This window comes from Pseudonaja textilis, chromosome Z (genome assembly GCF_049901715.1).
Source record: "Pseudonaja textilis isolate UNSWEBS1 chromosome Z, rPseTex1.2, whole genome shotgun sequence".
Taxonomy (NCBI): domain Eukaryota; kingdom Metazoa; phylum Chordata; class Lepidosauria; order Squamata; family Elapidae; genus Pseudonaja; species Pseudonaja textilis.
The window spans coordinates 53,146,918-53,165,813 of NC_142008.1; the positions used below are offsets into that span (position 1 = coordinate 53,146,918).

The following is an 18,896-nucleotide window of genomic DNA, read 5'->3' on the forward strand; positions in this document are numbered from 1 at the left end:
TATGTATTTCAGTAAATTATGGCACGACACTATGAATGATAAATGCAACATACTAGATTTTAAGAGAAAAAATGTAGTAGAGTCAAATCTACAACCCATCTCTCTTAAAACTGTATCATATGATAAATCGAACAGGGAACGGAACTTCAAAGCTAAGGGGAAATTTGAATATGAAATGGGTTCAAAAACACATTTTGAACTTGAGCTATAGTAATACTTCATAACATTTGGCTATCAGGACATTAAAAACCCAAGATCAAGTCACTTGATTATTTTGCTCTCAGCACAGTCTGAGCTGCAACATACACAGTTCCTACACTGCTGTCACCTTAAAATAATTTGATTACAGAAGAGATAGGAAACTTCTAAAAGGTTGGACGTTACGGTTCAGCTTTTCAACCTTTGAAGAGTCTCAGAAAAACATGTTATTAGTTGGGACATAGTTAAAACTTATCAGCTCATTTGGGGGCATTCTAAGAATATCTGGAAAGCAACTATTTACATCTTCTGGAAATCATGAAAAAGTGCCCAAAATCATACCCTGGAATTCAAGGAGTCAGTCTCCAAAGAATCTATAGCCGTGTTGGCGAACCTATGCCCTGTGTGCCAGAAGTGGCATGAAGAGCCATTCCCCCCGGCACGCAAGAAGTCACCTGGAAGAACCCCACTGTGCATGCATGCGTGCCGCTGCCTGACAGTTGAATGAATATCAGGTATCTGGTGCACATGCGCAGGGGGCGGAGGGGGTGTGCAGGAGACGTGCACTCCTGCACATGGATATGCTATGCATGAGGGGATCGCACACGTATGTGCAGATGTGCTGCATGTGAGGGAGAAAAGTACGCACATATGCAGATGGGAGGGAGTCATGCACACATGCAGACATGCAGCACACATGGGGAATCCTACACGCATGCGCAGATGCATGGTGCATGAAGGGGAATCACATTCACATGCGCAGATGCACAGTGCACGAGGGGGTGGTCATGCAGAAGGGGCGTGGGGGGGCAGCACATATTGCCTTCTGGGTGCTGGGACACGTGTGCGCAAGTGAGCGTGCGTGCAATTATTGGCACGGGAGCCGAAAAAGGTTAGCCACCACTGATCTATAGGGTATCAGGTGAGGAAAGGTGAATAATGGAAAGTAGTTTAAAAAGAACTTTAAGAGAGAAACTTGAGAGAGCAATTACCCTCCAACCAGTGAAGTAACTTCCATTCAATTCAGAAACCCTTCCAAGTTAGCAGTCATGTTTTATCTTGCATTAGATAATAATATCAATTATGTAGGCTTACAGTTTAAAAGGCTGTAAGCTTGTTCAAAATTGTCAGTAGCGTACTTCATTATTAAAATAACTGCATATTAATTTCTTTTGCATATAATATGACATGCAGAAAGTCTTGCTTGTGTATATAAATCCATATACTGTACATGAGATTCATGTAGAATTTGAAAATTTATAAGCAGAAGGTTGACGAATTTAAGATAGGGGTATTTATTTTCTGAGATAAACTGTGATTTCACAAAGGAACATTAAAATGCAATCCTACTGAATGGATTATTAATAACACTACCTCATTATTACTCTGTTACTTAAATGCTGTAGATTATGAAAAAATAGCATAATTTCCAAAAAATGGGAAGTCTTAGTATCTTTTTGGAATCAGAAATATTCTGCCAGATATAGGGAACTCCAATTTCCATAGTTCCAAGCCAGCGTATCTTGAAAGTTTTAGGATGGGAAAAGTTATGTTCAAAGAACATGAAAAACAGAAATCCTTTTCTATAGATGTTTATCTGGAAATGTCATCAGGTTCATTGTATACATCACACTCTTAAGAAATAAATTACCAGTATCATAATTTTCACTAGTATGTGGTGTATCATCTGTTTCTTCACTGTTTGGTTCATTTTCCATGTTCAGAGTTTTCAACTGGACTAGCTCCAAAAATCTCAGAGCAGTTTCAGCCAACAATGCTATGTTTTCTAAAAAGATTAAAAGAAAAAGCAAAGTGTCACAGAATAAATATAACTGAAACTATATTAATCTTACTCATAGAAGTCTCACCAAAGCTTTCCAAACATTCTACAGCTGTATGAAAAAGTCCTGCATGCTTTACAGTTGACAGTTTATGACATTTATTTTATAATACGCAAATATTGTTATATTTAAATAAATACTGGTGGTTTTTAAGTGAAAAGCATAAGTTTTTTTGCAATTTGGTGCTGTTTGGATGGGAGTTGTGAATTTTCTTGCATACTTACAATGCATGCTTACAATGACTATGAAAACAGATTAACTAATGCATACCCAGTGGCATACGTGTTGCAATTACTAAGGCCAATCCTATTTTTAGCTTCAGCATAGACTGTAAAAGCCTTTGCATGTGATCTTTGGTGACAATGTGATGCCAGGCTGCAATAATGGATTCAATCAGCTTCTGCCTAGTCTTTGGATACTTCTTGCTTATTTCATAACCAATCTTGGCCCACAAGTTCTCAATTGGGTTCAAATCCCGGCTTTGAGGTGGCCAATCCAGGAGTCGAACACCATGCTTCTTCATCCATTGCTGGATGGACTTGGCTCAATGACAAGGAGCGTTGTCATCCTGGAAGTAAAAGTCCTTCCCTACAAGTTGCTAAGCTGAAAGAAGCATGGTCTTTTCCAGGACTTCAACATACCGCTTGGAATTCATGATTCCCTGCATGATTTGTATCCGACCAATAGCAGAAGCAGCGATACAGTGATCATCACGTGCAATGGATGCTTCACAGATAGATTCAGGCAGTACGGCCTAAATTCTTCAGCTGGAAATCTTCTTATTGCACTCCCAGTCAAGTAGAAATTGCTCTTGTCACTGAAGATGACCTTGGCCCACTGTTTGTTGGTCCACTTGGTATACTGTACAGTCTATGTCAAAGCGATGCCGCTTGGTAATAAGCAATAAGGGCTGGCCAATTTCATATTAGTAACCATGTTTGGTTACCTAAACGGTCCTTTTCAGGGCCACAAACAATAAAAACACTAGCATCGGCCTTAGTAATTGCAGTACATATGCCACTGGGTATGCATCAGTTAATCTGTTTTCATAGCCATTATAAGCATGCAAGAAAATTCACAATCCCCATCCAAACAGCACCAAATTACAAAAAGCTTATGCTTTTCACTTAAAAACTACCAGTATTTATTTAAATATAACAATATTTGCATAGCAGTTAGCATAAAATATCATAAAATCAATGGCCTATCCAAAAAATGTCATAAACCATAAAGTGTGCAGGACTTTTTCACATAACTGTAAAATAACTTTCATTCAAAATGTATATTTTTAAGGTAACTTGCAAAAATGCTTCTCTTTAAATGTATATAATTCGGCTTATTCACCTAAAAACTGAATGATTATTGGTTGACCACCCAGAGAAAACTGAAGAATGAACTAAACATTTTTGTCAATCATGCAAACATGACAATCTATACTTCAGGAAAAAGTTAGTAGTGCACTGAATATGGACACCAATATTTCCACAGGTAATTTTAATTATCCAGACTCCCTCTCCAGGCTACAAGAAAAAGGCTAATTTGTAGTATCATATTTATTATTAAGAGTGTCCCTTGTCCCAGATAAGCATTCTTAAGGAATATAAATAGCTTATTTGTTTTGTCTAAAAAATTAGCTGCTAATGGAAATATACTACTGGGCAATATAGGTAGCAGAGAGCCTTCTTATACAAACCCTATTGTAAATAGGGTTTGAGACTAACCACAACTAGGGAGGAATTGTATGACTCCATACATATCCTTGAGAGACATTCTGAATGAGAGCATGGAACTTTATCGTAATGTTTTAGTGCATCCACCAACTTGATTATATAGATACCTATATAAATGGTATTGAATATTACATAAAATCAAGAAACATTCTTGCTATGAAAGTTGTGTCCAATTATCAATATTAATTTTTAATAACAATATCTGATATAAAGAAATAAAATTCAGTATCTAAGTTACACTTACATATAATTAGCTGCCATCTTATTATGGCAGCCGCCATTATTTTACAGGAAAAACAAATAACAGATGAATAAATGAGTCATCCTAATTTTTCATCTTATCTCCCAGCCCGCACTCACTTCTTACCAGCATAAGCTAGTCTGACAATAGTTGCTTCATCTTGGGCCAGGTGAGCAATACCTGGCAAGATGTACTCTGGATAGATATTGGTATCATTCCGTGGAACTTCTTTAACCAAAGTCAGAACTTTAGTGAGAGTCCTAACAGCTTCTGCCCTCACTCTGGGCACAGTGTCATTGCTGAAATGCAAGAGATAAGGGGTGATACGATCCAGTAGGATTTCTACACTTAACTTAGGTGTCAACTGAAGAACCAACTCCAAGGCAGCCAATTTTGAATCACAGTATTTCAAGGTTTGCAGGCATGAAGTTATTACTGAAACCAAGATGACTAATCCATTTTCCTTTATCTCTCTCTCAGCCTTTACTGTTTGATCATGCCCACAGAGATTGTGGATTATATTGTCCAGGTCTTTACGGATAACAAGGATGCGCTCATCAGCAGATACAAAAGTTTCCTTGGCAAATTGTGCCATATATGGCTGAAGGAAAGTGTAGAATATTTCAGGAAATGCATTGTTACGTTGTTGCTTCAAGTAATCTTCAGCTGCTAAACGCTTTTCAGGCTCACACTGGATCATTTGAATAACCTTCAGAAAAAAAGGCAAGATTGCAGAATGAAGGGGGAGGATTCAGAAAGAATGCTGTTAAATAAGTAGAAAAAACTGCAGTAAGCTACCATAAAGGGAGTAGAATTATTTACCAATTCTCTAATACTTTGATCTTCAATTTTACTCAAGACCTGTTCAGGGGAAAAGAGACCATTTCTATATGCCAAAAGCTGTGACAAATCAAAGAGAGGTACACCTTCTGTAAACAGCTCAGCTATTACACAACCTGGGGGGGGGAAAAGAAAATAAGGACCAGACAATTATGAATTATTTATTTATTTATACTTAACATTAATAAAGTGCATGTATTGGCTTCCAGGATCATAACTAAATCAGTTATGTTTTCTAACTACTAGATCTTGTATATCTACAATATACTATATTAGCACTCTTTAACCCTATAAATATGCAAATTTTTTATTTTTTATTTTTTATTCCAGGCTTATCTAAAATCATCTGCTTTGGAAATATCTACTCTAGATTGCTAATAAAAATATCACATACTTGGCTATTGTTTAACATAAAAAAACATTCCATATTTGCATGTCAAGATCCTGATTGGATGAAACCCATATGCTCTATTAATTTGTGTTCATTTGTTAAAAATATGAGAGAACTCTCAAAGCATGCTTACTCCTTCACATACATAACATAGCTGCAATGAGATCACACTGATCTACCCATCAAAAGGATGAGGAGGCAGTGAGGTTTATGGAAAATTAAACTTGAATTCAGTTTCTACTAATCCTAAAGCAACATAGCCAATAGCAAGATAGATAGTGGAGTTTTGTCCAAAACACCTAGAAACTATCAAGGTGACTTGATTGTAATTGTAATTTAAAAATTGTAATTTTTAAAAGAAACAGACCTTATCTTGTTGAAGTGAGAAAAAAAGTATTAGTCATATTGGGGTTTTTTTTTCTGGCATCCTAAGAAATCCAGACAAAAATCACCAGAACAAACAAAAATTGTTTTGCTTCTCTTTCTATGGCTATTAAAAGTGGTGGCTCAAAACAAATTACAAGATTTGGCTTTTCAACTTGATAGACAAGTACATGCAGCCTCTGATAATAGATTTCTCAATAGCTGGTTGCAGCAAGATAATTTAAAAATATTTGGAATCTCACTTTAAAGCTAGATTGGACCTTGAATATATGGGCAAGGTATGTAACATTCAGAAGTGTTGTTGCTAAGCATCAGAAGTACAATGATCAAATACTTGCCATGATTATTTTACAATTAAAAACAGGTACACTACACTTCCAATCCTGTCTCAATTATTCTTGGAGCATCATTTTGATAAACTATATACATGAAAACATCATATTCCTGCATTAAAATAATTTCCAATCCCTGCTTTACATTTAGTCAACTGATGATATCAGGAGCATAGATGAACCCATCTCCTTCACTGGAAATATTTTTCACCAACTGAAAAAAGAGTAATCAAATATAATAACAGAAAATGATTAATTATACAATTTGGCTTGTTCAAAACCTAAAGATATTGCTTTTACATCTTTTTATTTGACATAGGATTTTGCAACTACATACAACAATTATTTTAAGTACAAGTAAGCAAAGATTTACTTTGCACAAAGTACAAAGCAAAGACTTACTTACAAGTAATGTAAAAAGCTCCTTAGCCTTTTGTGATGCCACACTGAATCTTGAAAGTTGCAAACTAATTCATACAGATAAACAAACTGAACAAGCTATCTAATATAAAATCTGATGAAAATATAATAGAAAAATATCCTTTAAATGTTCTGTTTTATTATTATAGTATTCTATTTCATCAAAATGATTTTTAAATTTATTTCTCATCTACTTAGGGTTAGTTAGAATATCAATCTTCCACATAAGATTGAAATCCACACAAAGACAAGTAGTCTTCATATATATAGTAAGCAGAGCAATATTGTGCAATATTGAAGGTTCAATTTGAAACACCATCTACAACTTTTTAAAACAGTCATTGTTTCTCTTGGAACCATGGAGCAATTGCAAAGGGAAGCTGTATGATCTCAGGAAATGAATTAAGTGAATTTATTACTTTTTAAAAAAATATTATATTTACTGCTTTCTGGGGTTATCCATGCCTTGATCATCTCCCATCTGTATTACTGCCACATGCTATACATGGTGCTGCTCTTAAAGACCATCTGGAAACTTCATCAAGTCTGGAATGCAGTGATGCACATAATAATGGGGGTCCTAGGTTTGCCCATATAACACTCCTGTTGTGCCAGCTGCACTGACTTCCATTTTCTTTCTGAGTGTAATTCAAGATGCTGGTTATCACCTTTAAAGCCCTACATGGCACAAGGCCAGGCTACCTGAGGACCACTTTTCCTTAAGGAGAGCTATCTGTCCTACCAGGTCAGACAAGTAGGCACACTCTTGGTTCTTTTCCCCAAATATTATCATCCAATAAAAGTTAGGAAGTGTGCTTTTTTCCATAGCAGCCCCTACCCTATGGAACACTGTGCCCTTAAAGTTTGACAGCTTTTCATCCTTTTAGCTTTAAGGCCTTGAAGATTTGAATTTTCTCTTAAGTGTTGGGAGATTAGATGATGCTACATTAACAAGGGTTAATTCCAGGTTTCTCTTCTTTTAAATGTTTTATATTTTAACTGGTTGTATTTCAGTTTTTAAAATGATTTTATATGTTTTTAAATCTCTTAAATCTTTCAGAGTTGGCTAAAAGGTGGGCAGCTATATAAATGTTTTAAATAATAGAAATACTTCAGTCATTTACAATAAAAATAAAATATAAAATAAGCAATGTTTAAACAAAAATCAAACTAAAAAATGGGGACCATGAATTACAAGTGCCCCAAATGTGTTATAATAGGGGACTTCCAAATTTTGAGAAAAAGCTTTCTACAGCCAAGGAACTTCACCACAAAGATGACAAGCAACTACTCTGATAAGCAATTACTAAATGGCACTAAGCAAGTTTCAATATATAGCAGAACCTCCTATCATGTTGTTACATATTTATCTCTATAATGATAAAGGCATGTTGACACATATTTTGCCCTATTTATTTAGAGGTTGATATGTTAGAATACTAACTCAGAACTTGGCCTCAATTGACAGTCAATGCTGTCATCAAAAGTCTAATACATGAACCACCAGTTACCTTTCTCTGTAACCAGGCTGCTGAAGTCTGAATGTCCTGCAAATTCAGGACCAACTATAAAGCAAGCCCCACTTGTATTTGTCAAAAAATATTATGTTTGAATTGCCATTCATCTGAAGCATCTTTTTCTATTTTCTTAGCATGCAATTATACAGACACTAGTTTTATTCAGCATATTTTACAACTCTACAGGAATAAGCTTCCCTGAGACAGTATGATTTCAAAACACAGATGGCCACAAATCCACAACTATTTGCCACCCCTCTGTGTTAAAACTGACTGCTTGCCGAATATTAGAATTATGGAGAAAGCAAGGCTTGTTATTTCATATTTAACTGCTTTCTATGTGTAGCACTTTTTAAAACACAGCTAAGAACTTCCAGGTATTCTTCTGTGTATATTTTGAAGTATTCACCCCAAAAAACCAAACCTAGCTTTATTATTCCTAAGGAAGCTTTAAGAAAATGAACTAAATACATTTTTGCAGGATCCAATCTGGGTACGTAGCCACGATCAGCGGTTTAGTCTTTCAAGCTTTCAGACTCGTGCTGGAGCCTATCCTCACGGAACTCTCTTCCAAAATGTGTGTTTTTGGCTATTCTATGCACAGTATTTACGTGGTGTCTTGTTGTTGTGTGGCTTTTTATTTGTTGATCGGGTTGTTAACAGCCAGCTATTAAGTTATTGGCTATTGTTCTGTTGTGCAGCAAAGTCAGCTCCTAAGTATCTAATAAGCTGGTGGTAAATCCTGTTGACTGACAAGGGGCACTTTTTCCAGGCTTCAATCTTTTCCCTGATTATCTTTGTACCTACTCAGCCAACAATTTTAGTAACTGAAATTGAATGTATATCCTTGTTCACTGCAATGTGAGGCTACCAATGAGTTCAGGGCTTAACTGACCACTCACTTGTGTTCTTGCAATCTGATGGTTATCCTACGTAGTCATAGGACAATCCATGCTCGGGATTCAGTAGTTACATTAGAAGTTTCTCCACCTCCAAGCGGTCTTTGCAATGCATGATTTATCCTCATATAGTAGTCTCTGGGCAATGTGCAATGTCTACTTGCAGATTTCAGAACCTACATTCTATTACTTCCGAAATGTTTTTGATGTATGACAGGATGTGTTATATAGTTAGTCTTGTATCTTCTTTCTTCTTTTTTCTCCCTTGCATGCTGTACAGGCATCTTCTAATAAATATATTAATTATTTCGGAAGCAGTAGAGTGAAGCTTCTGAGATCTGCAAGTCAATCAACAAGAGTGCTGATTTATCACCAGCTTATCAAGTCCTTAGGAGACAAGGACTTGGCAGCACAAAGAAACAATAGCCAACAACTTAATAGTCAGCTACCAACAACCAAAATCAACAAATAAAAATTCACCCACAACCAGGCACTACATAAATACTACACCTAGAATAGCCCAAAGCACACATTCTGCTAGAGTCCCAAAGGTGCTCTTTTTTAAAAAGAGGCAACTGGACATTCCAGTTTTTCTTTGAAGACGTTTTGCTTCTCATCCAAGAAACTTTTTCAGCTCTGACTGGATGGTGGGGAAAGGAAGGATGACTTGAGAATCTATATAGAAAACTCTTCTAGAGAGAAGTTGCCTGAGGATGGGCTCCAGCACAAGAATGAAAGCTAAAAGACTAAACCTCTAGTCTTGTTAATTGACCCAGACTGGATCCTACAACATTATTCTGGGACATGCATATTTGACATTATTTGTGAAATAAATTGTATTAATCACAGGATGGACAGGAGTGTTTCTCAAGCTTCACAACTTTAAGATACATGGACTTCAGTTCTCACAATTCCACCGCCAGCATGGGTTCAAGCTGCCAGGATTGAGAAACATTGCTTTAGTGCAGGGGTGTCAAACTCAATTTCATTGAGGGCTGAATCAAGGTTTTTTGACCTTGCGGGGGGCAGGGGAGTATAGTCAGGGTGGACGTGACCAGCTCAACATCACTTATTGAGGCTCCATTTTCGGCTGCAACAGCCAGCTGTGGCGGCCTCCTGCAGCCCTCTGCCAGTGAAAATGGAGCTCAGGGAGGCCACATGCAGTCTGTCTGAGTTTCATTTTCCCTGGCAGATGGTTACAGAAAGCTGTTGTGTCCAAAAATGGAACCCGGGAGGGCCGTGCTGACAGAGACACCATAGGCAGTTCTTCGCTGTTTCCAGGTTTGGCACCCCTGCTTTAGAGAACAGATCCCCCAAATTCTGGTATTGTGTGCTGGGTCTTCTGGGAGTTGAAGTCCATACATCTTAAAGTTACCAAGTTTGAGAAACACTGATTTAGGGTAACAGTTGAATCCAAATTTGCACAGAAGCTTACCAGGCTTCTTCCAGAAATCAGAGCATACTTTTCAATACTAATTTTCAAAATTGAAGTGTTTACTAGTCATTGCCTATGAAAGCAAAGCACAGATTATCTTTAACTATTTGATCAGTTTGAAATACCTGCGGAAAATATATCCATTGCACGTCTCAATTCCCCTCTGCTGTGTTGATTACTGTTGACCAAATCAACCAAGGGAGTGGAAGGATCTCGTATATTCTCCAATTCTGTGGCAAACATACTGCCATCAACAAAACGCTCTGGAGCAATGTAACATGTTCTTCTTCTTGAAGTATCAAAGAAATAATTGAAATCAGCAGGATTGTCTTCAGGGAGGTAGGTTGGTTTAAAGCTTGCAAAATCTGTTAAAAGGACCCAGTTCCAGCTAGTCACCATCACATTTTCAGTTTTGATGTCTCCATGCCGGACTCCAGACCTGTGTGCTTGATCTACTGCAGTCAAGATCTGGAAAGCAATCCATCTCTTTTCAATGTTGTTTAGGAATGGTCTGGTACTAATTCGATCGTAAAGATTATCTCTCACATACTGCCTGAACAACATGGCTGCTTTTTCGGATAATGTCGCTTTCTGAAAAGGGAGACAATTTTGGGCAGAATGCAACCGTATTTTCAGTTCCTCCAACTCCTGCTTGTAACTAGTTAATGGTAAAGTTGGATCCTGAATGGCAAACACCTTGACAACCACTAAGCCTTCTCGATGCTTAGCTCGGGCAACTTTAAAAAAACGAGTGCTGCCCAATCTTTTGTCATATTCAAAATCATGGATGTCTGAGAAATAGCTGTCAACAGAAAGTATCTGAGAGGGGGCAATGCCAGCCAGCTGATTCCCCATTGCAACTTCTTCACTTTAATATTACTGTGCCACCTAAAAAAGACAGTTACATTTATCACTTTGACTGATATTGTCAAATATCAGATCTAGGATATTTATGCACTGCTTCCATCCAAATTACTGACATAAATAGATGCTTGTATTGTTTATAATAAAAATAAATTTAGTATTTTTTTCATTTATGTGATTAATTTAACACTTATAATTCTTTAAAACTATCGATTAAAATGTTTGGATACAAAGTGTTTTTTTACCCCTCAAAATTCAAAACAGTTGCTTAGTAGCCATTTTTTTCACAAAAAGAATTCATTTTATTTATATTTTTTGTGGTCCATTATACTAATTTCTGTCATTGCAGTTTTTCTTTCTTGATATCTTATAGACTATAAATCAATGGTAACAAGAAAAGCCCAATTTATTTAATACACATAACATTTTTGAATAATGGTAATTATTAAAAATATTCCAAGAAGCAAACAAAACCATACTATAATTTATTAAAAATAATTTCAGCATTAGTAGTAAAACAATGGATGGATTTTTTATGGGCCAGATTATATTATTGTCTGGTAAGATATAATATACATACAGCAATTAAAGTTATCAAATTTAAAAGATGTATTATTGTAATAAAGCTTGAGGACTGGTCATAAGGTAACTTTTTCAGTGCTGTCATAACATTGAATGGTCACCAATCAGGCCAGTCATTAATAGAGAACTAACTGTATATTTATTCTCCTTCTTCTGATGTAGTGAAAATATTTCCTAATCTTAGAATAGTCAACCTCAGAAACTATCATACAGGTGAAACTCGAAAAATTAGAATATCGTGCAAAAGTTAATTTATTTCAGTAATGCAACTTAAAAGGTGAAACTAATATGTGAGATAGACTCATTACATGCAAGCAAGATAGTTCAAGCCATGATGTGTCATAATTGAGATGATTATGGCTTACAGCTCATGAAAACCCCAAATCCACAATCTCAGAAAATTAGAATATTGTGAAAAGGTTCAATATTCTAGGCTCAAAGTGACCCACTCTAATCAGCTAATTAAGCCATAACACCTGCAAAGGGTCCCTGAGCCTTTAAATGGTCTCTCAGTCAGGTTCAGTAGGAATCACCATCATGAGAAAGACTGCTGACCTGACAGTTGTACAGAAAACCATCATTGACACCCTCCATAAGGAGAGAAAGCCTCAAAAGGTAATTGCAAAAGAAGTTGGGTGTTCCCAAAATGCTGTATCAAAGTACATTACTAGAAACTTATGTAGAAGGGAAAAGTGTGGAAGAAAAAGATGCACAAGCAGCAGGGATGACCACAGCCTGGAGAGGATTGTCAGGAAAAGGCCATTCAAAAATGTTGGGGACTTTCACAAGGAGTGGACTGAGACTGGAGTCAGTGCATCCAGAGCCACCACATACAGATGGATCCTGGACATGTCGTATTCCTCTTGTCAAGCTGCTCCTGAACAACAAACAACGTCAGAAGCGTCTTACCTAGGCTAAAGAAAAACAGAACTGGTCTGTTGCTCAGTGGTCCAAAGTCCTCTTTTCTGATGAGAGCAACTTTTGCATCTCATTTGGAAACCAAGGACCCAGAGTCTGGAGGAAGAATGGAGAGGCACACACTGCAAGATGCTTGAAGTCCAGTCTGTGTTAATTTGGGGAGCCATGTCATCTGCTGGTGTTGGTCCACTGTGCTTCATTAAGTCCACGGTCAACGCAGCCGTCTACCAGGAGATTTTGGAGCACTTCATGCTTCCTTCCGCAGACGAGCTTTATGGGGATGCTGACTTCATTTTCCAGCAGGACTTGGCACCTACGCACGCTGCCAAAAGCACCAAAACCTGGTTCAATGACCGTGGGATTACTGTGCTTGTTTGGTCAGCAAACTCGCCTGACCTGAACCCCATAGAAAATCTATGGGGCATTGCCAAGAGAAAGATGAGAGACATGAGACCAAACACTGCAGAAGAGCTGAAGGCCACTATTGAAGCATCCTGGTCTTCCATAACACCTCAGCAGTGCCACAGGCTGATAGCTTCCATGCCATGCCGCACTGAGGCAGTAACTGCTGCAAAAGGGGCCTAAACCAAGTACTGAATACATATGCATGCTTATACTTTTCAGAGGTCCGATATTGTTCTATGTACAATCCTTGTTTTATTGATTGCATATAATATTCTAATTTTCTGAGATTGTGGATTTGGGGTTTTCATGAGCTGTAAGCCATAATCATCACAATTATGACAAATCATGGCTTGAAATATCTTGCTTTGCATGTAATGAGGGTGTCTCATATATTAGTTTCACCTTTTAAGTTGCATTGCTGAAATGAACTTTTGAACGATATTCTAATTTTTCGGGTTTCACCTGTAGTAGAGATGGAGCAAGTATGACCTTATATCAGTTGAATCCAGAGCATCTTATCTGCCAGTGGCCCTGAGAATAGTTGTGCCTTTATATTAAACTGGTGTTACTACTTCTTTTTTGCTGAACCAAAAAGGAAAGAGAAAACAAAGCATAACAAACAGAAAATAAAATGTTTCCCATTTCTCCAAGTCCAATTTTACTTGGTGTAGTAGCCTTCTACAGTTATATTTTTTTATCGTTGCACATCTTGCTTTTAAGTGTATTCCCAAGTATTTAACTTTCTTGACTATCTGAAGGTCCGTCTTTTTTGTCAGTTCATTTTTTTTTTGTAGCTTTTTTAACTCTTATTTTGGTTTTTTCTTTGTTTACTTTCAATCCTACTACTTCCCCATACTATTCTTGTCATTAATTTGGGGCGGTTTCCAATGGTTCTTCTAGGATAAATATCAAATCATCCACAAATGCTTGTAATTTATATTTTTCTTTCTTTTTTTTATTTCCATACCTTGTCTAATATTCCTGTTTAACACTTCCAATGTTAATATAAATGGGGATAATGGTCATCCTTCTCTTGTGCCTTTTTTATACTAAAATTCTCTATAAAGTCCCCATTGATTAAGGCTGTTTGCTATTGCTACTCTTGCTGTTTATCTATAGCCATGATGGCAAACCTATGGCATGTGTGCAGAAGTGGCATGCAAATCTCTCTGGGCACACCAGCCATCGTCTGTTGCTCTTCCGGGTTCCAGCACATGCATGCACACCGGCCAACTGGGTCCACGCGTGCATGTGCACCAGCCAACTGATCTTCGCATGCGTGTGGGAGTGCCAGAAACTAGAAGAGCAGCTCCCTGCCATGCATGTGCGCATGGACCAGATGGTCTTTGTGCACACATGCGTGTTAGAAACTGGAAGATCAGGTGGTCAGTGCACATGCATGCACCGGGAAGCTGCTTTTCCAGTTTCTGGTGCAAGCGCATGCACGCATTCTCATTTCGGCACTCAGTGCCAAAAAGGTTCACCACCACTGGTCTACAGTATATTGTCTTGATCATGTTTATAAATTTCTCTCTAAAGTCCATAAAATCTAGTTGTTGCATCATAAATTGCCAATTGGAGAAATGGAAAAATCTGCAATTATCAATGGCAGGAAGAATAGATTATAAAAATGAATATTCTACTGAAATTACTTTTTCTGTTTCAAACAATTCCTATGAATTTAGAGAAAAAATATTTTTGAGCTAAATACAACAATTTTGAAAGAAACTGGAAAGGAAAGAAAATTAGAATAAGACTGAAAATGTTGCAAGAATAAAAAATGGAGGATTTAGGCTACCAGATTGGGAGTTATATTACTAATCATGGGTGAAAGAATGGATAACTCTTAGACATAGAAAATTACTGTATTTAGAAGGTCATGATCCCCAGCTAGGAGGGCACGCTTTTTTATGGTATGGTAAAAACAAAATTCATAGCTACTTCCAAAGACATCACATAAGGAATGCTCTGTTTTTAATATGGGAAAAGGTGAAAGCAAAAAATCTATATGAAAATACCAGGATGGCTTTCAAAAATGGAACCATTTGTTCACCCAAATCTAGTAAGCTTGGAGAAAATATTAAAAATATATTAAATGTGGAAGGGAAACTATAAACTAAAGAAGACTTGCAAAAACAGGCTGTTATGGTGACCACAAATGCAAATGCAAGTGAGATAGACTTATGGTTTTTATACAAAACAAACAACATTTGATCAAATATTGTTAATGGTGGATAAGTTAATTAAGACATTATATAATTTTCTATTAAGCCTAAAAATGGAAGATGAACACGTAAAAGAAACACAGATTTAAGACTTGTGGACTTCAGCTCCAGTCATGTTGGCTCAGGAATTCTGGGAGTCCACAAGTCTTAAACTTGCCAAGTTTGAAGACCCTTGATATAGATTATAAATCAGAATTATTGTTGTTAGGCATATTACCAGAGAAATACAACAGAGGAAATGTATATTTAATATTACATATTTTGACTGCAGCAAGAATTATATTTGCACAACACTGGAAAAATGAGGAAACACAGAATATTTTTGAACTTGGGATCTATTTTATCAATGGTTGGACAATAGAGATAGAAATTAGGAGTTTAATAATATCATGTAAACAAATAGACTCAGACAGTACGCTATTTACTAAGCACTTATTGTATACGAAGAGAAAATATATAAGTAAAATTTAAAAAATAAAAATAAAATTTTAAATCTTGCTTCTCAGAAACCTATTCTCCTATCAAAAGGCTTTGCAAAAAGTAAATTGAAATGAACTGACAAAATAATCATACAATAAATTTCAATTTAATTCAATTAACTTTTTACAGATCTAACCCAATGTTTTCTAAACTGCTCTTCCTGTTATATTTAATGTACAATATTTGTGTATATGTTGGTTACTATTCAGAAATACACAATTATATTGCATACATACATACAATTTTTTAAAAATAAAATTATGCAACTGGTTATTATATTTAACTATTATTTTTATGTACTAAATATCCTTTCTGCAATTAAAAAAGAGCAGTCATGTTGACTTTAAATAACAATTCGTGATATAGTTTTATTTATTTACATATAATCTTCAACTTATAACCATTCATTTAGTAATCATTCAAAGTTACGGCACTAAAAAAAGTTACTTATGCCCGTTTTTCACAGTTTAAGAGCATTGTAGGATCTCCAATGGTTACGAGCTTGGCAGCTAGCTTATATTTATGATGGGTTGCAAATCATAACCCGGGGTGATGTAATCATCTTTTGTGACCTTCTGACAAGCAAAGTCTATGGGAAAGCCAGATTCACTTACAACCATATTACCAACATAACAAATGTAGAGATTCCCTCAACTAATTTGACAAGCAGTTATAAAATGGAGCAAAACTCACTTAACTACTGTCTTGGTGAACAACATATATTTTGGGCTCAATTGTGGACATAAGTCGAGGACTTTTTGTATTATATTTATATCTTGCCTTTATTTTTATATCTCAATGTAGCATACATATTGTTCCTATCTATTTCTCAAATAATGTTATATCAACAATAAATATTATTGTTAATATAAACCATAGCCAATGACCTTAACAATTGCCACAAAATAGTTTATGCTTACTATAGCTAAGAAGCTATGTTCTATGTCTTATTTTCTATGTATTGTTTTAGTTTTTTTGACTTTCAGTAATTCAAGTTGCAAGTCCATTCAGAGTCATTGGTAGTCAGGCAGCCTATAAAAGATATAAATAAGGCTGAGAAACTATCTTTCTTCCAAATTTATATTTCTGCTAATTTTTTTTAAAAAAGTTACTTTATGCTTTGGTTCTTGGTTATATTCTTTTCAGTCATTGTCCCTAATAATATTTATATGCACATATTTTTGCACAATCTGTATACTTGCTTAGTATTATAATGAATTATTTTTATTTTCCACTGATTTTAGAAAACATTTATGAAATTGCAGAAAATGCTAGTCAATGATCATAATAGTATACTTAACTGAGAAAGAAGATTTTCTGAAGCGGTAACACCAAAATAACTGCTTCTCTCTCCTCCAGTATTATCTTTTGGGCCAGGATGGTAATGTACAATTCTATCCAGCTTCTTTCTGAAATTTATTGTCAAACAGAAACTTAACATCTTACTGCCCATATTAGGTTTCCCATATTAGGTCTTTTCATATACCGAATTACATTCTTCAGGAAGAATGAACAGAGAAATATTCTGTACTTTTAAGCTCCTATTCCCATAATAGCACTACACCACTAAAGTATGGAAAGGGTTGATATGAAGTGTCTTATCTGGGTCTGAATAACTGTCAACCCAGCTGTTTTTGAGGATGATGATTAAACAAATCATGATTATACATGTGACAAGTTGAAACTACTTGGCTTGTCAAAGTCAATGTGTTCGCTTTTCTGTTCATTTCTACAAAAATTCACTGCCTATCACCGTCACCCCCACCCCGAAATCAGATGATTCAGATTGCTGACTTTCTTTCCTTCAGGACACAGATCCCTGGCCTTTAACAGTTCCTTATTGCCCTCAAAAAACAACTCCCCGAGGAAGCTTGACTGAGATCTATCGCTTTTACTGGCTCCTCGATAGGCTTCAGTAGATAAGGGCAGACTTGAGCTTGGACTTTCCAGGTATAGGCCCAAGCCTTTTACTCGCCACATCCTACTCGCTTGTAGTGGGAGTTCAAACAACAAGTGGGGAGGGGGGACGCAAGAATCTTCCAAAATCTTCCGAATTAAAGGCATTCGTCCGGAGAAAGCATGTGGAAAGCCCCAAGAAGAGGATTTCTTTTTCTCCAGACGGCCGCCTGATGCCATAGGACTGCTAGCCCGCATGGCCAGGGGCGCCCGGTTTGCTTTGCTGGCTGTCGAAGGCGCGCGACAGTAATCCGAATCACCTTTTGCCAAACTAACCCCACAAGCGGGTATCCATAGATGAACCAAGCCCGCAGCAAGGGAGCAAGCGAACTCTCTTGCCCGTATTTTTCAGCCGCCCCTCCTCTCATGACTCACCCTCTTTCTCGCCAAAACTAGAGGGGGGCCCACCTGGACAACACAGGCCAGAGGGCCCAGAGCGATTTTCAGTTTCTTTGCTTATAGGGAACCGGTAAGCATTACACAAAAGGAAGGAGGAGGTGGCGTCGTGAGCTCACATCCTGAGGAGGGGAGGAGACGTAACCCGGGAGGTTGGCCGGTTCTTTGAAGGCCGGCCTCGGCTCCGGGGACTGGGTTAAGAAAGCCAGCGAAGAAGCCGTGCGGAGAAGGGAGGATAACTTAGGGAACTAAGATAGGGAGAAGTTGGAAGAAGAGTTACTAGAGCACAGAAATGCCCGCGTTTTACTCTTACAACAACCCTGGGTGGGAGGAACGCCTGCGAGGCTGTGACTGGTTCGCTGTCCTCGGAAGGAACTTCCTATCAATTTGGGGTTCAATCCTTGCTCTGAGAGATAGATTAACTCATGGATTCGTCGTGTTTATTCACCTATCTTTATACTCAGTGCTGTGAACCTATTTAGTCCGCTTTTGCCAACTGCTTTTCCCACAACCTACATTTTGGGGTCTTCGTTGCTCAAAAGAGGACGAACTTCCACTACTAACAGCAACTGTGCGGGACTCCAGGTTTCGTACTTGTTTATTTATTTATTTTTAAACGAACTTTATTTGCAAAAGATTAAAAAGATACAATGTACTTAAGTTTATTAATAAGGTCAATAGTCGATAACAAAATCACTAATGAACCATATTAACTATATTATCCGAATACAATTAGGGTAGAATTTAAAATTTAAGGCAAAGGAGTTTTGAATCACAAATACTTTATGAAAAAGCTAGATGTAATGATTTTCCAAAATGTTAAAAAGTGGTGGTGAGAATTG

The 18,896-nt window shown here is 36.9% G+C and overlaps 1 protein-coding gene across 2 annotated transcripts in view; it reads right to left on the reverse strand.

Annotated features, from left to right (window-relative positions):
- Window positions 1–18,170, reverse strand: part of PIK3R4 (phosphoinositide-3-kinase regulatory subunit 4) — a 73,382-nt gene extending 55,212 nt beyond the window's left edge. Inside the window, exons 1-6 of one of the 2 annotated variants that reach the window (XM_087916857.1) lie at window positions 18,034–18,170; window positions 17,004–17,111; window positions 10,354–11,116; window positions 4,833–4,966; window positions 4,137–4,719; window positions 1,850–1,984 (exon numbers count right to left, since the gene is read on the reverse strand). In XM_087916857.1, the coding sequence (XP_087772983.1) occupies window positions 1,850–1,984; window positions 4,137–4,719; window positions 4,833–4,966; window positions 10,354–11,083 (1,582 nt within the window). In that variant the 5' untranslated portion in view covers window positions 11,084–11,116; window positions 17,004–17,111; window positions 18,034–18,170. Of the gene's footprint in view, window positions 1–1,849; window positions 1,985–4,136; window positions 4,720–4,832; window positions 4,967–10,353; window positions 11,117–17,003; window positions 17,112–18,033 lie in introns of those variants that run through there. The other variant, XM_087916858.1, reaches the window with a different exon arrangement.
- Window positions 18,171–18,896: the final 726 nt, after the last annotated feature.